The sequence below is a fragment of the Armigeres subalbatus genome, chromosome 3 (assembly GCF_024139115.2).
Source record: "Armigeres subalbatus isolate Guangzhou_Male chromosome 3, GZ_Asu_2, whole genome shotgun sequence".
In the NCBI taxonomy this organism is placed as follows: domain Eukaryota; kingdom Metazoa; phylum Arthropoda; class Insecta; order Diptera; family Culicidae; genus Armigeres; species Armigeres subalbatus.
Genome location: NC_085141.1, coordinates 109,997,150 through 110,021,723, shown reverse-complemented (window position 1 = coordinate 110,021,723; position 24,574 = coordinate 109,997,150). Strand labels below are relative to the sequence as shown.

Sequence of the window (24,574 nt, the reverse complement as noted above, 5' to 3'; positions counted from 1 at the left end):
GTTTCGGAAAAGTCTACGAAAGTCTACTAGGGGGGAGGGAGGGGTTTGAAAATGTGAAATTTCAGTCTACGTGGTTTGTGGACAGCCCCTAATGGTCTCAAAGATTCGATCAGCAAAGAAATGAAAAATATGAAATGTTCATTTTTTCAATTTAACCCGAGTAGAAATGTAGCTGTAATGAATGAAATGCAAGGTACATCGCGAAAGGCTACGGGGCCTAATTTGACTCCCAAAACGAAAAAGCGTAAGGTACAAGATGTTGACGACACATCTGATATTGCAATGTCAGGAAATGTTAGTTTCGCGGATATTGTTAAAAGTAATGTTGGGAAAAATAACGTTAAAGTAATGAAAAAGTCACTGCGCCTAAGGAAGTAAAGGTCCCTCGTAAGGCTCGTCCGGTCATTGTGATTAAACCGAAAGAGTCCAACCAGAGTAGCGATGATACTCGTAAAGTTTTGAATAGTAAACTGGATCCGAAAACACACAGGATCAGTAACATTAGAAACAGGAAAAATGGCTCTATTATTGCTGAGTGTGCAACAGGATTTAATGTTGATGTTGTGAAAAATGGCATTCAAAGCGATCTGGGTGAAAACTATAATGCTGTTGTTCCCTCATCGGTGCCAAGACTAAAAGTGATGGGAATGTGCGATAAGTTTTCTTCCGATGAATTCATTCAGATTTTGAAAGATCAGAATGAAGACATCACAATAAATGATGTTAAAGTAATAAGAATGTATGAAAATCCACGTTTTAAGTATAACAAGAACAATGTTGTTATTGAAGTCGATAAAGAGACTTATAGTTGTTTGTTGACCGCGAGAAAAGTTAACATAAGGTTTGATCGGTGCCTTGTTGTTCCCGAAATTAGTGTTTTGAGATGTTTTCAATGTGGAGAATTTGGGCACATGAGTACGGATTGCAAAAACAGCATTGCGTGCTCAAAGTGCAGCGATCGTCACAAGACATCCGAATGCACGTCAACTGTATTGAAATGTGTCAATTGTATAAAAATGAATTCCGAACGTAAAATGAAATTGGACGTGAACCACAGTGCCTTCAGTACTGAGTGTAGTGTTTATAAGCGATTAGTTGAACGGAAAAAGAGCAGCTTACGTTTCAATGAATAGCAACCAAGTTCTAGTAGAAATGTGAGCAGATTCGATATTTTGTATTTGAATATTGCGGGTTTGTCTACAAACTACGTTGCATTACGTAAGATTGTAGAAGATAAACGTCCATTTTAGTGTTTTTATCTGAAACTCATATAGTCGACATTGAAGCATTTGATCAGTATAGCATTCCGGGTTATAGTGTAGCTGCTTGTTTATCACATTCTAGACACACTGGCGGTGTTGCTATTTATGTCAAAGAATCAGTTCAGTTCAAGCTTCAATTAAACGAAGTTTGTGATGGAAACTGGTTCTTAGGCATTGCAGTTGTACGTGGCATGAAGATGGGTAATTATGCTGTTTTATATCACTCTCCCAGTGCAAGTGACCAGCGTTTTATTGAAATTTTGGAAAACTGGTTTGAGTCATTTATAGATCCTAGTAAATTGAATGTAATTGCTGGTGATTTTAATATCAATTGGTGTGACGATTCCAATTCGAATCATTTGAAACATTTAGCGGATTTTTTTTAATTTGAAACAAAAAGTAAATTCTTATACGCGTATTTCCCAGCACAGTAGAACTTTGATTGATCATGTGTATACAAATTTTGATTCTGTAACTAGCGAAACGAGTAATGATTTAAAAGTAACTGATCATGAAACGCTAGTCATTAACGTTACCGACAATAATAGTAATGATAGTAATTTAATTAAAATGAAGTGCTGGAGAAAATATTCTAAACAAGCAATTTCGGGTCTTGTCGAAAGAAACGTGGATTTTCAAGAAAATTCCGGTAATATAGATAAAAGATCAGCTGTTCTTACAAACGTTTTGAAATCCTGTACCAATCAATTAGTAGAACAGAAGTTAGTAACTTTGCATAATTCTAACAGCTGGTATAATTTAGATCTTTTGCGCCTGAAACGTAAAAGAGATAAATTGTATAAAAAGTTTCGTAGAACTAGTAATGAAAATCATTGGAATAGGTATCAGGTAGCGCGGAACAAATATTCTCAATCTTTGACACGTACACGTTGCGAGTATATTCAGAGGAAAATTTATCAGCATCAAAACAACAGCAAAGAGTTATGGAAAATATTGAAATCATTATTAAAGCCTAGTAGTTGCAAGCCGCGGTCCATAACTTTCAATGGCACATTAGAACAGTCAGAGCAAGAAATTGCATCTAAATTCAACGATTATTTCGTCAATAGTGTCTTATCCATTAACCGATCTATCGAGTTAGTAGATGAGCCTGATGAAATAAAACAGCCGATAAATATTAACTGTAGATTTGATTGTTTTCACCCGATTACTTTTGAAGAACTTAAAAACATTTGCTTTTCTTTAGGTAAAACGGCTGGAGTTGATAATGTTAATGCTAGAGTTATTCAAGATTGCTTTCATGTCATTGGACGCAACTTGCTGGACCTTATAAATGATTCGTTACAAACTGGGCACGTGCCGCATGTTTGGAAGGAATCACTAGTGATTCCAATACAAAAAGTTGCTGGAACGATTAAAGCCGAAGAGTTTCGTCCCATCAACATGTTGCACACATTAGAGAAAATTTTAGAACTTGTAGTTAAAGGCCAGCTAATTACATATTTAAATAGTAATAACTTGTTAATACCGGAACAATCAGGTTACAGGAAGGCCATTCCTGTGAAACTGCATTGAACTTGGTATTATCTAAATGGAAGGAAAATATGGAGCGTAAAGATACTATTCTAGCTGTGTTTTTGGATCTCAAACGCGCTTTTGAGACAATTTCTCGGCCCTTATTGTTGAAAACTGTTAAGCGCTTTGGAATTTCGGGTTCTGCATACAAATGGTTTGAAAGCTATTTGTCTGACAGATCCCAACGGACTACTTTCAATGATTATGTGTCGTGTCCCGTGAAGAATGACCTTGGTGTACCTCATGGAAGTGTATTAGGGCCCTTTTGTTCATTATGTACATTAATGACATGCGACAGGTCTTACGTTATTGTGACATTAATTTGTTTGCTGATGATACTGTAATATTCATTGCAGCTCAAAATCTGGAGGAAGCGATTGAACACTTGAATGAAGATTTGCATTCTTTAAGTAGATGGTTGAAGTACAAACAGTTAAAATTGAATATTAGTAAAACAAAGTATATGGTTATTTCGCGAAATCGTTCAATTGATAATGTCTCTGTGAAAATTGATGACGAGACACTTGATCGCGTACGGGAAATTAAATATCTTGGCGTGATTATTGATGATAAATTGAAATTTGACCAACATATTGACAATGTCATCAAGAAAATAGCCAAGAAGTATGGAATCTACTGTCGACTGAAAAACGAATTAAATACAGCTAGTAAAATACAGTTGTACAAATCAATCATCTCTCCTCACTTGGACTTTTGTCCTTCCATTTTGTTTTTAGCAAATCAGACACAAATATCGAGATTGCAGCGCTTGCAGAATAAGATTATGCGTTTGATTTTAAGATGTAACAGATTCACTTCCTCAACTTTTTTGTTGGATGCATTGCAGTGGCTCTCGGTGAAGCAAAGAATTGTGTATTTAACAATGGTGTTCATTTTCAAAGTAGTAAATGGTTTGCTGCCTCGATATTTGTGTGATCGAATTGAAAGAGGAAGTGACATTCATAGATATAACACTAGAAACGCGGAGGATGTAAGAACACCTTGCATGGAGCTTCACAAAATTCTTTGTTTTTTTAAAGGTATCAATAATTTCAATTCGATGCCTACACATATCAAACGTGCAACGACATTATCACAATTCAAGAGACTTTGTGTTTCACACGTAAAAGCTGTATTTTAAGCAGCTACTTAGTTGACTTTTTAAAAATCATTAATTATTGTATCTTGACGCAGTTTGACCTACGGATATTTTGTTTGGACAATTGTGTTTTTCAATTATTGAGGCACTAATAAACTATTTTGTTCGCCTCGATGATGATGATGGATTTTATATTTATTGACGTAATTGTAATTTGACCTTTTTCTTGTGTAGTCTACAAAAGTTTGAGTCTCGCGCGCGTAAAGCAGATATGAATGATTTTTAAATTTATGTACAGACTTGCGCTTTTTCAGCTGTTTCAATGATTCTGCGGATTAGTAATAGGCTATCTAGTAGAGTTTGGTTTCCGCGGTTGATAACAAAACTTTTGATATCGACGGAGCGGTAACACAAGTTTTGATTTTGTTGACAACGACATAGTTTATTAGATTATTATTGATGCTTTCGAGTGGCTAACGTTACTTGTAATAACATGAAACGCGATTCTTGGTGGAACTTTTGAAATCTGTGCGAGAGGTATCACAAGTTTTGCATTTTTATGAACTCGAAGCATCACTACTGATACTTATGAGAATCTGTAGATGAATTAAACAGTTTTTACATTTATTATTTTTGCTGGATAGTAATGGAAAGTTATGAAATTTATATCTGTGATGGTAATCAGATCGTTTTTGTTTTGTTTTGCAAATCTGATTAAATTGTTGAAAAATTAAATTCAATCAATTATCTTAAAGATAAATCGTCTAGCTCAAACCTTTATAGGGGTATGTGGCGGGACCATCATCATCACCCTTGCAATCGCGTCTACTATGCCAAATTGACTTAGTACACTGTGAATAAGAAATACGCAAACATAGGCTTTGCCCATTCATGAGCATTCAGAATCAGCTTCGTTCGTACAAATTGAGTTGTTGTTAAGTCTGTCAGCCTACTTCGTTGTGCAATTTATTGCGCTCCCTCGATTCGTTTCAATTTTACTATCCACCTACGATCCTATCTTGCTAACAATCGTCCTCCGGCACCGTAGCTGTCAATTCAGTCAATCAATCGGTCGGTCGGCTGTCGCAGGCTAAACCTGTGAGACTGTTGTTTTCGTTTTGTATATTTTCCCCCGGAATGGTGTGGTGTGTTGTTTTTTTTTTGCTGGAACCGAATTTCAGTGTTAGTGTGTTACTGATGGAAGTGAGTAAGGTCGGGCTCTCTTTGTGTCAACAAGCACGTATCTATTCGATCAGTGAGAACCCTTCGCATTAGCTCTCGTTGCGGTTTCTGTAGGGCGCTCACACTCAATTCAAACAGTGCTCCCAAATGTGTAGCGATGTTCCCGCAACTTTTAGGCCGAGTAAAGGATTGTCGTTTCCATTTTCTAGGACAGAGTTTATTAAAATATTTTTCTTCCAAATATTTGTTTTGATAGAAATCTCGTATTTTATTGAGCACGCGCCTTGAAGAACCAAGTTCTATGGTTTTCAACAGTTAACATATACCGCTAATAAGGTCGACTAAATTGGTAATTACGTTGGATTATGACCACAACACTTTTTTGTTGGTAATATACTACACTGTAAGTATAGTTATCGTTGAAAATTTGTCAAAATATCAAAAATAAGTTTCTATTAAAAACGCAAATGAATGCAATGAAAGAATGTATTACGTGTACTCTATTTTTACCACATATGCTTAATTGCATTTTCTTTTTATCGAGAAAAATATCAACTCTGCTCAAGTGAGATATAGCTGTTTAGATATGTATGCTTATTATCCGAATCTTGAACCTGCCTTCTACACAAATCTACTTGTTTTGTTGGATTACAATTCCGGCTGGTCGCTTAAACTGTATCGGTCGCGCTCTCGTCTCGTGTTGGTTGGTGGGTTCTCACCGCATCCGCGCTGCATTCGTTCCCATGTTTATGCTGCTCGTGGACTGAACATACGATCTGCTTATGCGACGGGACGGCGCGACGGCGGTATCCAAACTATACCTACAGCAAACGGAGTGGTGAGAGAACGAACATAACTCCCGTTGTCGGTTTGTTCTGGTGTTTGTTTTGTTTTACACGATGCGATGATGCTATTCTGACTCTGCATGTCAAAAACCTTCCGCACCGCACCATTCAATGAAGCAGGAGACGACACCCCGTGCGCTGCACATTGAATCGTAAAGCGAACGGGAGAAGCACCACTGGTCGGATGCGATAGGAGAATCCTCATTCTACGCTGAACAAGAACAACAACACAACGAAACTTGATGCTTTCGATCAACTTCGGTTGGAGTTCGTATCGGTAACAAGACAAGTTTTGTTCCGCTGCGGTTCCTCCGTCCGTGATCTTTTTCACTCCCTGGTGGCTGATGATATGTGTCTGTATGTTGTGTTGCTAGTGAGAAGATAATTGATTTTGCTTCCAATTTCCGGTTTGATGAGCAGCGCCATTTCTACCATGGGTGATGGGTTCCGGAACAAATTGGTCGGATGGAGCTTCTCGCGTTGTCTGTCCTCTTGTTGGGGTATTCTTTGCTTGCGAATCATATCCCGAGCAGGAGCGACGACCTCGATAACAGAAATTGGTATGATTTAGCCTTGCATAAGAGGTAAAATACCAAAAAATAATACCAAAAACTTATATGCAGAATAATTGAGACATACCATGCTTAGGTATTTCAATACCAAACGAATAATAATTGGTTATGCATTTGGTATTGAAATTCAATTTAATAACTGCGTTTGTTATGGCTTAAGTATTGTACATATTAGTTTTTGGTATTATTCGTTTGGTATTTTACCTCTTATGCAGGGCTAGTTCATAACAGAGTATGGTATCAATAACAGAATTAAGTATTCTTGAGCCATTTTCTCCTGCTCGGGATGAGTAGCAATTCAAAAGCAACATTAGGTTGGTCCATAGAGCATGTTAAATATTAAATTGATGTATTCAGTTAAAATAAAACTAAATCGTGATAGTGATCTAAACATATTTCCTTGATTATGTGCCAAAGTAGTTTAAGGATTTTGAAAAATACGAACCGAGGACGAATCATACTTATTCGCAATATTCATACACACTTAAAAATTTTCGCCGAGATCTCAGCATTTTTTGTTTATTTTCCCGAGGTGGGCACCGCCGAGTTTCAGCAAACACGATTTTTACCGAGATCTCAGTAAAAGTGACGTTTCATTTGCTGAGATACGGTAAATATTTTGCCGAAAATCAGTAATAAACCAAATTTTCTGCCGTAGTTCAGTTCTGAAACTTACTGAGCTACAGCGGTGCCCGATTTTGCCGAGCTTGAGAAACAAAAACTTAGTGTGTACCTAATTCTTGGGAAATTTGATGAATGAACATCCAGGCCAATCAATGTTGTATATATTCTGTCCTTCTCTGCACGAAAATAAACCAGACAGGTAGGTACAAGCTGCTAGCTGAAGATATCCCAGCCAACATCGTAGGCTGAACTCGCAAAGGGCAAGTTTGCCCGAGAAGCACACGATTGCTCTTAATTGATGGTTTTATATGCATGGTCCCCGGTAGCAGCTGCTGTCGTTTCTGCGTTGAGGTCGTTGTGTGTAACAATATGCAGATACACAGCGGAAAGTTCTGTTTAATATGCTCGTAAAAAAGAAAAGCTATATCCAGAAGAGACCCTTCTCGTGCGATTTTATGCCCCCGAGGCAATATTTTGACCCTGGCGTAAAGTTTCAACCAGGAAGGAAGGCAAGTGCTCGACCGGGAGAACATAACTTCTACTTTGCGTGCAGAAATGGTGTGCGTGTCTGCTCCAGAATGTGCCTCTATCCTAGAGTCCATGCGAGCGCTACCAACCGAAGGTAGCGCATATTTCTCACCATTTAAGTTTCATGTTTCTCTTGTGTTTCTGTTTTCCTTCTGGGTACATTCGCTGCGCCGCGGCGGACAATGATGCCACATTACGTTCACCTGTACCCGGTCTCCATCACCACTACTTGAACAACAACAACAACAACCGAACAGCTGCAGCATCCACTCGAGCCGGAGGTGGCTGCCATGAAACTGCTCGGTGGACATGACGATGGTGGTGGACGGGGCGCTCCGATCCGATCACAGGACGACGCCGCTGTCGGTTATGTCTTTCAGCGGCATCCCAACGAGACCGAGTTCAACCAGTTCGCTCAGAAGCAGTCCCGGTGGGCTTCCGGGGATGATGCCATTATCGATGTAAGTATTGCGAACGTTACATAGCACGGCTTTTGTTACTTTTGTTTTATTGTGGTTCATGTGAAGCGGATGGTTTTTGTCCTAAGTGAAACAAAGGGTTATATACAATGTAGTCCTGGGGTTTTAAATTATTCTGTGGGCTTGTTCACTGATTACGGATGGGATTTTTCCTCACCGTCAACAAGATTTTGTTTAATATTTTTGATTATTCTTCTGTATGAAGCGTAAGACAATTCGGTCATATCTCCGTCGATCACCTTGCGCCATTTGCGTATAATCCCTGTTTCGTCTTGAGATTATTTGAGTTACAGTGTTGATATCTAAACATTCTAAAAACTCTAGAAACAAGAAGAGCAACTCCAGTCGAATATCCTTCCGATTTGTTGAGTCGAATTAAATTCGTAACTCTTAATAACTGATGAGTGGTTGAATGCCCATGGCGAAAACCGAATTGCTCATCAGCAAAAATAGAATTTTCATTAATATGAACCATCATTCTATTTAAAATATTCTTTTCAAACAGTTTGCTTATTGAAGAAAGCGAACTGATTGGGCGATAACTAGAAGCCTCAGCTGGATTTTTTCCGGATTCAAAATTGGAGCAATTTTGGCCTTTATCCATTTACCTAGGAAGTGTGCCAATTGAAAATATTTGCTAAACAAATTAACCAAAAAGGATAAAGTGCTCTCAGGAAGTTTTTTGATGAGTATGTAGAAAATACCATCATTACCCGGGGCTTTAATATTTTTAATTTTCTAGTAATAGATCTCTTCTTCTTCTTCTTATTGGCATTACATCCCCACACTGGGACAGAGCCGCCTCCCAGCTTAGTGTTCATTAAGCACTTCCACAGTTATTAACTGCGTGGTTTCAAAGCCAGGTTACCATTTTTGCATTCGTATTTCCCTCTTAAGGCGCTGGAATTGGCTTTTGAGGTATTTTAAGAATTTTCGTTAAATTCCAAAGGGGTTTCGAACTGAGATCCAACGAGACATTATTCTCAAAGTTGGCATTTCTCAGAATAGCGAAACGTTTTTTAATTTCATTTTGCAAATCTCGCCAAATAACTTTCAACACGGGATCGCGAGTTCTTTGGTATTGCCTTTGCCTCACATTTTTAAGACGGATCTCAGTAGCTAAAGATCGTCGTTAATAATAATGGAGTTGAATTTAATTTCACATTTAGAAACTGCAATGCCTCTGGCTTCGACAATTAAATTTGTCAAAGATACGATAGCATTATCAATATCACTTTTGGTATCGAGAGGAGTATCAACATCAAAATTCCTATCGATATACGTTTTATATAAATCCGAATCCCAACGGGCCCAATGTGTAAGATGCGAGGCTACAAAGCAAGACCATGCTGAGGGCGGCTGGGTTCGATTCCCGGTGCCGGTCTAGACAATTTTCAGATTGGAAATTGTCTCGACTTCCCTGGGCATAAAAGTATCATCGTATTAGCCTCATGATATACGAACGCAGAAATGGTAACTTGGCTTAGATGGGGGATGTAATGCCAATGAAGAAGAAGATAAATCCCAATCAGCTCTATGATAATTAAAAGTAGAGCTGATTGGATTGTTAATGGCTTCTTGTGAGATTTCAAACGTCACAGGAAGGTGATCAGAGCAAGTCACAGCAAGTCGAGTCAAGTACGAGACACTGAAGACGGCCTTACTGTTGAGGTCGAAATACGTATCTGTCAAGATACAATTAAGTGGTGGAATTCATTGGGATGGTATAAACTCGTCTTAGGACAAGTGAAGACATTCCACTAAAAAGCTCAAAATAATTTTCTTATCAAGGTGATCAGAGTCAAAGTCAGTATGAGCTCCCAATTGGGCACACAGCGGACTTGAAGCCGTTAAAACTAAATCAATTGTAGAAAGATTTCGACTAACAAGTTGGTCCATTGGGATATTGAATAGTATAATATCCCGCAGAACAATCTTCAAATAAAATGTTACCATTGGAATTGCTTTGAGCATTATTCCATGAGCGGTGTTTGGCATTGAAGTCACCAATTGTGAAAAATTTGGATTTGTTGCGAGTTAGAATTTGAAGATCAGCTCTCAACAATTTCCTTTGCTGCCCATTGCACTGGAAAGGCAAGTAGGCAGCAATAAAAGGGAAAAGTCCAAAATTTGTTTCAACAGAAACTCCCATGGTTTCGAAAACTTTGGTTACAAACGAAGAACATAATTTATGTTTGATACGTCTATTAATGTCAATGGCGACCCCACTACAGGCGCTGTCAAGACGATCATTTCGATAAATATAGTAATTTGGATCTCTTTCGATGAAGAGCCCAGGTTTTAAATATGTTTAGGTTATAATCGCAATGTGCACATTTTAACTTATAGGAAGTTGAATAATTCATCTTCCTTACTTGGATCTATTAAAACGAAGTCCAATAACAATTTTTTGAGTAAATTTGATACCAACCTGAACAGCTTCAGTTTTGGTATTTGCTTTGAACATTGCATCAATCATTTGATGCAATTGTTCATTTAGAAAATCAAAGTCGGAAGCAGACCGTTGAAGAATGGGTATGAAAATCATTCATCGTCGGTAAATTTTCAGAAATGAAATTTTGCCTGTCTGCAGCGATGCTTGCATAGGTAGGCATGTTTGGAAAATTAGAATTCGACGAACTGCTCGTTACCTGGTGAGAGGTTGGAGCAAAATTTGTTCGTTGATTGTGGTGGGCATGAATTGCTCGACCGGCAAATGATTGCGGATTTTGAGCGTTTGAAATATGTTTACCCGGCGAATCTGGGATCCTATTGGAATTTCCCGTCATCAATTTTGCACGGGAATTCAACACTTTTTCGCGCAAAGGGCATTCCCAGAAATTGGATTTATGATTGCCCCCATAATTTGGGCACTTAAATTTATTGGAATCTTCTCTCACAGGACAGGCGTCCTTGGCTTGGGAAGTTCCATTTGGCATCCATGTGGCAATGTTTAGTTCCGTGACCCCACTTTTGGCACTTACAGCACTGAGTGGGGTTTTGAAAATTTCCCCCAGACCTGCGGAAATGTTCCCATGTAACACGGACATGGGACATAATACAGGAGTTTTCCGAACTTTTCATATTATTTAGTTCACTTTTGTTAAAGTGAACTAAATAAAATTCTTGAGAAATACCCCTCTGACTCTGGGAAGTACCAGAGCGAGATTTCTTTTTCATCTTAATTACTTGGACTGATGAAAATCCAAGTAATAGAGAAATTAAAATTTAAATCTAATCCAGTGATTTATCATCACTGGGGAGACCTTTCTAGACGAGTTTGAACAATCGCTCAGTTTTGTCGTCGTATGTGAAGAATTTATGCCGCTTCTCAGATAAATACTGAAGAAGACGTTTGCGATCGTCAAAGGATCCCGGCAAAACGCGGCAGTCACCCTTCCTGGCAATCTGAAATGAAACTTTGATCCCCTGAAGGTTACTCAAAATCTCATTCCTAAAGCCAGAAAACTCGGCAACAGATACCACAATTGGCGGAATCCTTTGCTTTTTCGCATGGATCGAATCATCTGGGCTAGAGGTAGATTCGATTTGCTCAATTTCGTCATGAATCAAATCGAACTGATTGCTCAGTTCGAAATGAGAAGAATTATTTTCAATGTGAGAGTTAGAAGGAATATCTGAAGTTTCCAGCTTTCTTCTATTGTTTCCTCCCTTTGGCACGACGGTCTTGAAAGCTTGTTTCTTAGAAGGAAGTGGAGAATTCAGAAACTTACCCTTCCTCTTGTTTAATTAATGCCCATTGCTGAGCGTGGAGACGTGACCTTCTGAAGGAGATTGTCGGAATTTTACTTCCGCAAACGGGATCAACGTAAAACGAAGGCACGGGTCCAAGCAAAAATCATAACGGGGTCAGTAGGTACAAATCGCGCTGAGAAGCACTGTTGAAATTAAAATAACTTCGGGTAGTATTAAAAACTTTCTTCAGCAAAGAGAGAAAAGAACCGCACAGCACGAAAGCACGATGCGGTCTGATGCTGTCGATCTGTTCTGTCGTCTTCTGTTCTAGCACGTTGCAGCTTTCTACTGCAAAACGTTACATTAATTTACGACGTGCCTCTTCATTCTCTGAAAGCTGGTGCACTACCATCGTGCTGCAGGACCACATTAATATCGCAACTACTCAAGCAGAGTACGACCTTTATCGTTGGAAAGGCGACTGTCGTAGTCTACTACTCGGGATTTCAAGTCTCCCCTGTGGCCACCGGTTTTCAGGCGATTATCTTCGTGCATCGTTTAAAGCCAGTTGGCTTCAAGTTCATTTGTGTTATTGTATGCTCGAGCACGTCAATAACTTGAACAGGCCTGTCCACCAGTCCCCACTGCAGTGGTGTGTTTGTTGTCTACGCCATTGGAGTAGATCAAACACCTTGGTCCTTAATGTGGCCTGACTGGTGCGAGCTTGGCAATGCACCTCCGGCATAACTTGCTGTTGTTCGGTCCACAAGCTTAGGTTTTTTGACCGTAGCCCCAGACTTGAAAAAGGTCGGAAATGGTTGAATAATGTCCACTGTACATATTGAACAGCCTATTTTCAATTTAGCCTTGGATACCCGCATAACTCAGGGGCGTCTCGTGGACTTTTGGTACACCTGTTCTACCATCCTGCTCAAAAATATTCATCAAGCTGAGCGGTTTCCAATGAAAGTTGTGCATTTAATCTAATATTACAACCTTTTCTTGTACAACTTAAACAAATATTAGAAAAAAAAAGAATTTAAATAGAAATGATTTACAAAACAATAAATAGCATATTAACATATTACGGTCACTCCTGACGGAATCCAAGTTTCAAAGTGCTCGCGTTTTCGGGGGCACACCACTCATACGGAAGCATCGCATAACTGTCATTTTTATTGTTTCACGCATGCTGCGACGAAGCAAAGCTAAATCAACAAAAATGACAGTTGTGCGCCGCCTCCGTATCGAGTGGTGTGCCCCCGAAAACGCAAGCACTTTGAAACTTGGATTCCGTCAGGAGTGACCTTAATCTCTTTTGTTACAACAATGTTTTAAATTTAGATGTACTTAAAATTTTAAACTCTCGCAAGTCGTCTAAAATCTAACTTGGTAAAAGTTGGCAATAACTGAATATTGCTCATTATAGAGATCTTTCAAATCGGCTCATTCCACCATTCGGGGTACACGGGACCCATCGCCGCTAATATTTAAACTCTCACATATTTTGTTGCTACAAAAGAAAATTATATTTAATGTTATTAACCATTATTAATATAAAATTATTATTGTTTGATGCTACCCCAGATTGTGACGATCAATGAGTCACATTTAGAAGCTGAAATGTGTTCCAGTTATTTAATTTTTCAAATTTAATGAAAACTATACCTTTTTCTCTATGTTGATTGATTTTGAGTATTCGTAAAAAAAGCATTATTTTAATGTCTCTTTTGAAAACGCAAACATTAATTTGATATTGCTCTTGATGCATTGCATCATCAGGTCAGGAGAAAAAAGAAAAACAAACTGTTCCCAATCATCGGAGTAGGAACGAAAGCGTGCGCGGAGCGCCTTTCGGCAAAGCACAGCCAGACACTCCGACCCAAGATTTTTTTTATGTACAGGTTATCCGACTTCGTCAGTAGATGGGAATAACCAGCGCGGGGGGAAACATACATTTTCAGTGCAAAACGTAAACAAACGAGCATAAATTCCATACAAAAATCCAAGATGGCTGAGTTGGGGATATTGACAAGTCGGATAACCTGTATACATAAAAAAATCTTGCTCCGATCGAGTCTAACCGAAGGTGCGTCGCGTCGTTGATTGTTCTCGCAGCGCGTCGAACGGGTTTGACTCCTGCGCGCATAGCAGAACTTGCATCTGAACGTGCTTGCTTCTCATGCGAAAGAGGATGATGTGAGGAAATGAAGAAAGCTGGCAACGCTCATGCTGGTTCTCTGCGCGCGGAAAACGAGTGAGCAATACCAAGGAGGAAGTTATTTCAAATCATTTGTCATGGCGCAAAACTTTAAATTTGACTTCTGGCAGCGCTGCTGTTGGTTCTTCATTATGGATCGTACGACTGGCAAAAGCTTTCTATATGTGATGTGGTGTGGTGTGTCGGAAAAACACACATTTAGCTGCAATTTGACTCTACGCCAAGCATGTTGCGTTAACTTGATCTGCCTACGAAATATTTTGTTTCTTTAGATGTTTAGATGTTAAAATCATTGGAAATATTACGTGAAACTTTGTTTAAAAAACAATTACTGGGTAAATTATTTGCCAAGAAATTAATTTCCTACTTCTGACCTAAAAATGGTTACCTGTTCCATGAACAGGTAGAACGTATGGACGAGTCGCCTCTGGCATAACTCCTTCGTAATTGTAGATTTCGACTCCGCATTGATTTTTAGTGCGCCTAACAGATCTCCAGCTTCGGTGATTTAACCCAGCCCTTTTACACTGGTCTAATTTTACAGGGCTAACATAGGGATCTTATCTGAATTCCATCACCCAGCACCTCTTCTGTCAACTTTTTATACGCAGGACAAGAATCATCTTTCCGAACAGTTTGCATCCGACACCGAGCATGTATGGTGTAATATTTTTTCTCGTCGATGGGCAACAAAGATAATTTCTTTTGGATGATCGTATTTTAGTGATGCGCGTCGTTTCGGCCGTCTAAAACGCGATCCTCCTCCACATATGCCACCGGACAGGAATGGTGAGGAGTGTTCCTGCTCGGTTCTTAGACACTTCGCACGATCCGGTATCGCTGTGCTTTATGCGGTCGAGAAGTAAATCAATTAATGTGCGTTTGATCGTGTTTTTGCTCGGTGTGCAGGTAGTTCGTTCGTTCTGTTTGCGATGCGCACGAGCCGAAACAAGAAAGCTCACGATAATTCTGACAGCACCGACGCACAAGATTCTCACGCAGCAGCAAGAAACAGTTTGCCAATGAAGAGAAAAAAAAGTAAAAATGTCGCGTACAGTTTTTTGGCTAACTGTCGCGCTAAGGACAGCCATACGTTGCCGAAGCTCCGAAACTCGTCTTAGCTCCGGCTTAGTTTGAGTGGTTATGCAAGGACCCGATCACATCCATCCTTTCTCGCATTACCTCCTTATCATGGACAGTCATCGCTACTTGATGACTTTCTTCAGAGTGGCCCAATCGATTTCGCAATCGACGAGCACCTTCTCTGACTTGCCACCATATCGTTATCACCTCTTTCTCAACATTATTAGAATTTTCATTATTAGTTGACTTCATTTTTAGTCCCATAAGCACAACAGGAATAAAGGTGCCTAGCGTACGTTTTATATTATCAGTTTCACTGCCACTGAGTCTGACCATATGACCAGATTTACTCCTTCACACACCACTTGAAAGTATCTAAGACCAGGGATTGAATCTTAAAGAGAATGAACAAGTCTCTCACTTATCATCTCTGTATACATATACGATATGTAGCATCCCGAGAGAGACTTTTTTCGCAAGTTGTCATGATAGAGAACTGATTCGGAAGGCTATATTTCTTTTAGAAAGCTCCAAATGCGGGGAGCACTGGTTTTGAAGATGCATTTCAACTTGTTCTGCACAGCTGTGCATCAACCAACACGAAATGAGCGAAAACAAAGCGAGAGCCACCATTTTTATGTGGGGGCTGCCTATCCGATTCTGTTTTTTCGCGCTGGTATACAAGTTTGATAAATTTGTTATCATGGCTTGTTATGATTCGGAACATTTTTTGCCTCTCTTTTATCCTAGTTCGTTATCTATTGAGAACGATTTCTGCAAACCCTGTCTAAGACCCTACCATAACGCATCGAAATGAAAAGAAATGTTAAGTTTAACAAAGCTATAAATCCCGAATAAATAATCACAAAAATACAACTCAAAACCACAAAATTCCATTGTAGAAAAACAAACGAAAGAACGGAAATCGAACCTAGAAACGATTCCGTCTTCCCTGTCAGGTTTGCCTACTGATGCTGATACTCTGATATCGAGCCTAGACACGACGTATCCTTGGAAACTTTCCCATCCCGTCGCATCTCACCGCACCGGGTCGGCATCAGTAGAAATGGTTGAGGAGACTAGGTACACTGACTGCTGCATGGCCCACGGCCGACACGAGATGGTGGGCGAGGTAGCGGCGCAAAATTATAATACTCTCCATGCCACATAAATAGGGCAACGTTCTCCTGTCGTTGTTGCTGGCTGGTGCTTCGTGGGAAGGTTGAAAAACAGACACACAGAGGTTCTACAGGGCCAATAACGTCGCCACCGCTCGGGGACGACCGACACGGACCGACAGTGGATTGTCTCGTGTGGGTATGTGTTTGTGCGACAGAAAAACATTCTTCATAGTTTCCATATATAAGATGAGTCACTTTTTCTATCTCTCGAAAAAGGGTTCGAATGTTTACTGGGTCGTCTCATGGATACGAAGATGTGTTCACGTGTATGGTGAACATGTAGCATCCGTAAGGGATCTTTTTTGTTACGCTCGTTCATGTGCAGGAATATTCACATCCTGACGTTTTCCGGGGGAAGCTTCTGTTTTGTCTATTTCGGGAATACCCGTCATTTAATTGTTTTCATATTGTGCGCTTTTATATTGACTGTGGGAGTAGCACTGTAGATTTTTATCCGGGCCTGCTTATCGAACGGAACGGTATATTCTGTGTAGCCAAAACCAATTAGCGTTTGTTATTATGTTATAAGTCATATTACATTAATGATTTTCTATATGTGTAAACACGAAATTAAATATCAGTTTTAGTTCAAAATTTTGGTTCTTTGCTCGCATTGATATGTAAAAATATGAATACTCGCTTAACTTTTCAAAAGGACCTAAGTAACATTTTTTTCAAGAATTAATTTGAATGCTGCAAACAATAGCTTTCATGTTGTTATGTTGATTGCGCTATTCAAATTAATTCATGAAAAAAATGTTACTTAGGTCCTTTTGAAAAGTTAAGCGAGAATTGTATAAAAATAATCCTTACATGATGAGAACCCCCAAGAAATTCGCTTGCGTACACTAATTAAAACTGATAGAGATTTTTTAGCTATTCAAGGCCTATTCAACTTTTGATGGTGAATTGTGAACTCCAAATGAAGAAAACCCTCAAAACTAGTTTAGAATGCCATTTATTTTACCATCAAATACACGCACTTGGACGTAATTTAGACATAAAAATATCCTCCAGTTTGTTGCTGATACACCTCGATGGTGTCGCCTTCCTCCATCTCCAGTGTCGTCGGGGTATCGCCCTCGTTGATTGGCTGCCCATCGAACCGGAAGCGGACCACCTGCATCGACAGGCCGGCACGGTCGCAATAGGCATTCATCAGTTTTCGTAGCGGGGTTTGTTTCTTAATTTTGAACTGCACCACGGCGTTGTCCTGGCCCAGAACCTTCAGGTTGATGTGTTCGGTTCCCGAATCTTTGGTATCCTTTTTCTCGTCTGACATGGTGGTTGTGTGGGATGCACTTAAAAATCTATTTGGTGATTAGATGTTTTCACTGGATCACTTGGCACTGACGCTCTCCCACAGGTGGATTCCTTTTTATATAGCGGCAGGTAATCAGTGAAAGAAATATCCCTTTGGAATTTATCTACCGATAAACTATCTGATTTATCTACCTTCGTGGGTAATTCTTTCAGTGTTTCTTTGGTTTGTAGTACCCCAAGCTGATTTGAAATTATTAAAACTTACAAACAAAATGTTTGCTAATCTCAACAAATAAAGCAGTGGCGTCTCGAAACCTCACTTTTTACCTGTCCAACGACACAAAAATAGAAAATTTTAATATTTTGACAGGCCAAACAGAAAATAAGATTACCAAAGCTGATTACGCTAATCATAATCTACTTGTTCCATGCATTTACGCGCAAATATTTTGTAAATATGAATTCGTTGAACAGGTAGATTGAGGTTAAGAAATCGATACTAAAATAAAGTTACTCAATAATTCCTTGTTTGTTAAATACCGTCAACGTACCCGCATAGCTCACATTTATTTATTTACAAACCGGGTGGTTTTAGTTATTTTTATGAAATTAATGTTGATCTCCAGTTAGCCTTGCGAGCAAAGCCGTAGAACATTAAGTTGAAGAGCAGGTCAAGTTCCAGTAGGAATGTAAAGCCAAGAAGAAGACATGTTGATAGCATCATTGGAGCAAACAATAATAGCCAGTTGAGTGAGTATCAAACTTGCAAACAAGATAGCTAGAACGGGTTAACTGGTTAACTACAATACATTTGTCAAATCAAAATCTTCCACATAATGTACATATTATGTGGAAGATTTTGATTTGAAAAATGTATTGTAGTTGAGAACTTTTCTTCAATGGGACTCAAACCCACGACCCTTAGTACGCTGAACAGGTGCTTCTAAAGGTCGTGGGCCTTCGCAACTTTGCGGCTACTGAATGAGCCCGAGATTCCCAAAATGATTCTCATAATTTGGAACCGATTTGCGGTTTCAGGCCTGGTAGCGGGTCACTTTTTAGTGACTTGGTCACTTTTTTCGGGCTAGTCACTAAAAAGTCTCTTTTTTCGACCTCAAGTCACTAAAGTCACTTTTTCTCGCAAAAAGTCACAATTTTCAACTATTTTGAAACTATTGACTAAGATTTTTTTATAAAGCTTTATCCATCGGAAGCTGTTTTGTTTATGGCGGAAATGAAATTACGGATCTTGGAAAAAGGATCACTCTGAAACATCGCCAGCCATTTAACTCGCTGCTCCTATTTTCATTTCACCAGTAGCTAATTGAAGGTGTTTTACCTCACAGTTTATAAATTGGTATACAGTAATGCAAGCAGGAGACCTGTCGATTTAGAGTTTTTTTTTAACTCAAACTTTATGCAGTAGGGGAAGGTGAGAGGACTTGATTCTCCCCTGTTTTACCAAGAACTAAAAAACTGCCCATGATCGCATATTTGTAACACTCCACAACAGTAAAACAGGCTTTACTATCTTGCTTATCTGTGGTAAGCTGGAAATTATTGAGTTTGTGGGGAGGATTAACAAACGATTTACAAAATCAACCAAAGTGCATATGTTACAAATGCTATCATTTTTTCACAGCACAAATCCATAAGGTCACTCCTGACGGAATCCAATTTTCAAAGTACTCGAGTTTTCAAGGGCACACCATTCGATACTAAAGCAACGCATAACTGTCATTTTTATTTTTTCAGCTTTGCTGCGTCGCAGCATGCGTGAAAAATAAAAATGACAGTTCTGCGTTGCTTCCGTATCGAATGGTGTGCCCTTGAAAACTCGAGTACTTTGAAAATTGGATTCCGTCAGGAGTGACCATAAATATGCTAAATGATCTTCACTGATAAAAATGCCATCATTCCACCACAACTTCAGGATATTTGAATTTTGAGTTGTTGCCTCAATTTGAGGAGACTTTATCTGTCATTAGGCATCCATATAAACATTTTTCTAAAAAATTCAAGAAAATATAATTTGTTCTCAAGCGGCTTTTTTGTAGATTTTGACAGATGTAATGAACGGTTTGCTCTAAACAAATATTTATTGAGTAGATATCATAGAAAGGCGATCAAGTCTCCCCAATTTTGAAGATTGCATGCGCTGTCGAATTCCATAGCAAAAATCGTTCATGAATACGCACCTCAATTCGGAAAATCTGCGTATTTTGGAGTAAAAATATTTAAAAATTCAGAGTGCATGGTCCTCATTACAAGCAAAAGGTCGAGCGTTCAATCCCAAGCTCGTAGTACATTAATCTTCATAATTTTTGTATCGTTTTCTGCCGAAACGATCCTACTGTTGTTCCTGTCGCACTAAAAATTTCAAAAACATCCGTGGCACCTATGACAAATCGTTAGAGTTCTCTGCATCTTTCTTAAGTAGGCAGCTAATCCAATGATCGTAATTTTCACTTATTCTCACGAGAAGAGAATGCTCATTTACGCAGATATTCGCCGAGAAATAATTTTAAGGAAAGAAAAACAGGTGTTAAGATTGATAACTAAATTTCGATCACTTCCAGTGGCGTAAAAATTTGATTTGCTTGCAGACTACTCATAGTTTTAAGTTGTCCTGATTTTTACTGATATTGCGTAAAATTTCCGTGGGATTAAAAGAGAGGGAAATAATTTTACTTAGTCACTGAGTAGATAAATGTTACCGAGTACGATTTTCATTTTTCTTCTGAGCTCGTTCTAAGAGAAAAGAGTGCCGAGTGAAAGATGTTTTCCGCCACAAATTACAAAAAAAATATTCTCCTTCGACCCAAAAACGCTTGATTTCGTCTCATCGAACCTGCAATTGAAATTCGAAGTCACTTTTTCTGTAACTAAAAGGCACTATTTGGTCCCTTTTTTCGTCAGCTTTGGTCACTAAAGTCACTATTTTGAGTGGCTTCGGTCGCTACCAGCCCTGCGGTTTGAGCGTAACTTATTTTGTAAACAAACATGACTTTATGAATTTTGTAGAATGCAAGCGTTTTTCTAAACCGATTTCCTTACCTGATAGAGGAAAGCTTAGAAAATGCCTGTTTTAGGAGGAATTTGTATTCCAATATTTCTCGGGTACTCATTCAAAAGGACGTATGTGGTTTTATAAACATAGATTCAAACGGCGACGTCCAATCTGATGGCACTCCCACGCAAACCAACACCACCAACAGATAGCCGAATGCTTCCCCTATCTGTCTGTGGTGATGGTTTGCGTGGAAGTGCTGTCAGATTGGACATATCACCGTTTGAATCTTTGTTTACAAAATCACATACGTCCTTTTGAATAAGTACCCGAGATTTGTTTACGAAATCATGTACGCCCAAATTGAAAACCATTCCCGAATTTCTACCTTTGATTCCCGTCATGTGCTTTGACCTAACAAAGTAAAATCTGTTTGCTATAATGTTTCATAACATTTTTCATAAGTAGATACACTGACCCCACAATCATGTTTTGACACGAAGGAATTATAATAAATAAAATTGTGGCTGTCTTTGGTTTTTTTTATTATATGACAGAAAATAGACGCCGTCGGAGATTTCTATCGTAACCCTATTATTCTGGATTGCGCATATTAGCAAAATAAGGAATCCCATGGAAATCTTTATTTTAGTGGCGGCGTCGCGTAACCTTACTTTTCACCCGTGCATTGATACAATTAATGAAAATTTTGATATTTCGAGCCCAAATGAAAAATAAAACTATCAGAGTCGTTTAAACATATCAAAATCTAGTTATTCTATGCATTTCTTCATACAATTTCTTGAAATTAAAATTCACAGTTAGTTTGAGATTAGGGAAACGCCACTGTTTGTTTGGGAAAACCCATTAATTACATAAAGCAAAATTGGGCATTTTCAACCCCCCCTCCCCCCTGTGTCAAACTCTTTGGATGAAACATCAGAAAATTGTGTATAAATTGTCACATTTCGCTCAACCTCCCCTCCTCTAAGCGTGGACGCTCCCTTTTCACTAATTTCATCATTAATCCAGGAAAAAAAAACATTTCCACAACTAGGAACCGCCTTTGATGCAACCGACAAGCGATTTCATCATGATTATGTTGTTGTGTTCAACACAGATCATTAAACCGTGATTTTTTTTTAGGAATAATAGCATACCGAATTCATTATTTCTGTATCTAAAATGTTAAGAAACAGCAAAAGAAGAGAAAATCGAAACACACATTTTGCGCCGTTTGACGCCGTAAAAGGACATTAAGCACATTATTATTTTTTGACGTAGAACTACGTCTTTGTTTTCAATACGGATATCTGGGTAAAGTTCATAATTTGGAAAACTGAGACCTTCACAAAAAATTGATAGGTTTCGGAGAATGATAAGTCGATCATTTCTCAACGGTTTTTCATGATTTTTTTCGTCGAGCTTAATAGCGAATTAGTCCGCAATGCCCTAGCCCGACAGTCGCTGTATGTTTAGCCGCATGCTTCTCTCACGCCTCGAACCGGTGATGCTGGACAGCTTTGCGCGAATCTTACATACCACCAGATAGTGGCCAGTGTCGATGTTCCGACCGTTCATCAAAACATGATCGATTTGAGAACATTGTGCCATTGCCATATTCTTGCGTGCAAAATAAGTGCTACAAATAGCCATTCCTTTGGCTGCGGCAAAATTGACTAGCCTCAGGCCGTTGTCATTGGTAGTTGCGTGGAGGCTCTCCTTTCCAATGACTGGACGAAAGAACTCTTCGCTTCTGATCAGTGCATTTGCGCCACCGATGACACATTTCACGTCACGTGTTGGGCATTCTCCGTGTAGGTCTTGTCTAGACGCTCATAGAACTCGTCCTTCACATCATCTGGTTTGTCATTGGTTGGTGCGTATGCTTTGATCAAACTGTAGTTAAAGATCTTGTCCTCAATTTTCAACACGCAAATGCGATCACTTACCGGCCTCCATCTAATGATTCGACGCTGCTGCTTACAAGCACTACGAAACCAACTCCATGCTCCGCCATCTCGCTGCCGCTGTAGTAGCTGTGTCAAAAAATTCCAAGGTTGATAATTAAGGATAAATGGATAATATTCATCAAATAAGCGCATAAATAGATGTGCAAAGTTATTCATGTTCCTACTACGAGCAAAACACCACATGACAGTGAAAAAGCCGCTTGGTGCGGTTTAGCAGAACCCCGACCATGTGATACTCGAATGAGGTATTCGCAATTGGATAAACTGCGCGGAATTCCCGTTCTCCTGTTCCTCGCCACCGGACCTCCTGAAGTGCTGTAACCTCTTTCTTCACCTTTGCAACTCTTGAGGAAGAAGCGATTCATGCGGGTGCCAACAGGGTCCTAACCAAGGTGTCTAAAGGACAAGCCTCCCGGATTCCAAAACTTAGTGCACTCACGTTTCCAAGGGCACCCCATTCAAAACGGAAGCCACGCACCACTGTCACTATTATTATTCCACCCATGCTGCGACACAGCAAAGCTGGAATAATGAAAATGACATTTGTTCGTGGCTTTTGTGAGGCTTGTCCTTAAAAGGAAGTTATTTGATGTATCAAACAAGCAGAGGCGCTTCGTCCATACGTTCTACCTGTTCATGGAACAGGTAACCATTTTTAGTTCAGAAGTTCGAAACTTAATGTACTTATAATTAATTATTAGGGCAAACAATTACTCAGTGAAATTTTTAAAACAAAGTTTCACGTAGTACTTTCAATGATGGTTTAATATCTAACGAAACAAAATATTGCGTAGACAGATCAACCCAACGCCACATGCTTGGCGTACAGTCGAATTACAGTTAAATATCTGTTTTTCCGACGAATAACACCACACCACATCACATAGAAAGTTTTTGCCAGTCGTACGATTCATAATAAAGAACCAACAGCAGCGCTGCCAGAAGTCAAATTTAAACTTTTGCGTCATGACAAATATTTTGAAAAAAAAAATCATCCTTGGTATGCTCACTCGTTCGACGCGCGCGGAGAACCAGCGTGAGCGTTGCCACCATTCTTTGTTTCCTCCCATCATCCTCTTTCGCATGCGGAACAGGCACGTTTAGATGCAAGTTCTGCTATGTTGCGCAGGAGTCCAACCCGTTCGACGCGCTGCGAGAACAATCAACGACGCGCGATGTACCTTCGGTTCGGTTAGACTCACGCTAACTTTCACCTACTCAGTGACTGAGTAAAATTGTATTACCATCTCGTTTCTTCCCACGGGAATTTTACTCAATTTCCGTCAAAAGCAGGATTACTCATAGTTTTGAGTTGTCCTGTTTTTGACGGGAACTGAGTAAAATTTCCGTGGGATAGAAAGAGAGAGCAATACAATTTTACTCAGTCACTGAGTAGGTGAGAGTTAGCGTGCTCGGTCAGAGTGTCGGGCTGTGCTTTACGCTAACTTTCACCTACTCAGTGACTGAGTAAAATTGTATTGCTGTCTCTCTTCTTCCCACGGAAATTTTACTCAATTTTCGTCAAAAGCAGGATTACTCATAATTTTGAAAGTGAGTAAAATTTCTGTGGGATAGAAAGATATAGCAATACAATTTTACTCAGTCACTGAGTAGGAGAAGTGTTTGCCGAAAGGCGCACCGCGCACGCTTTTGTTTATACTGCGATTATTGGGAATGGTTTATTTTTCTTTTTTCTCCTGATAAATAGGTATTCATCAGAAACAATTCAGCATCAAGAACAATATTGAATTAATGTTTGAGCACAGGGAACAGACATACAAGTCCGTTTTCAATCGTGTGTAAGGAATTTAACAGACGTTTTGAAACGCAACACAAGTGGCAATCTCGTGGAGGCGCTGACATCGCATAGTTTCTCTCATCAAGAAGCTGTCAAAATTTTAGGCCACACCACCCACTATAGACATAAACAACAGATCCTCCTCCTCACTCTGTTTCCCATTTCATATGTGATGTTTCTTTCTCACACTAACGCAAGCGGTTTCTCTGCCGTCATGGAGCG

The 24,574-nt window shown here is 39.3% G+C and overlaps 2 protein-coding genes across 7 annotated transcripts in view; one reads left to right on the top strand and one right to left on the bottom strand.

The window, feature by feature from the left end:
• LOC134225474 (maternal protein pumilio) overlaps positions 1-24,574 on the top strand; it is a 432,855-nt gene that overhangs the window by 23,537 nt on the left and 384,744 nt on the right. For all 6 annotated transcript variants that reach the window (XM_062705574.1, XM_062705572.1, XM_062705573.1 and 3 more), the window contains one exon: positions 7,906-8,109. In XM_062705574.1, the coding sequence (XP_062561558.1) occupies positions 7,906-8,109 (204 nt within the window). The remainder of the gene's footprint in view (positions 1-7,905; positions 8,110-24,574) is intronic.
• On the bottom strand, positions 17,250-17,677 carry LOC134219704 (small ubiquitin-related modifier 2-A-like). Its single transcript, XM_062698541.1, has one exon. The coding sequence runs from the start codon at positions 17,588-17,590 to the stop codon at positions 17,303-17,305; it is 288 nt and encodes a 95-aa protein (XP_062554525.1). The 5' UTR covers positions 17,591-17,677; the 3' UTR covers positions 17,250-17,302.

Bases quoted from the DNA above. Each gene is read 5' to 3' on its own strand.
- LOC134219704 (XM_062698541.1), bottom strand. From the start codon at position 17,590: ATGTCAGACGAGAAAAAGGATACCAAAGATTCGGGAACCGAACACATC.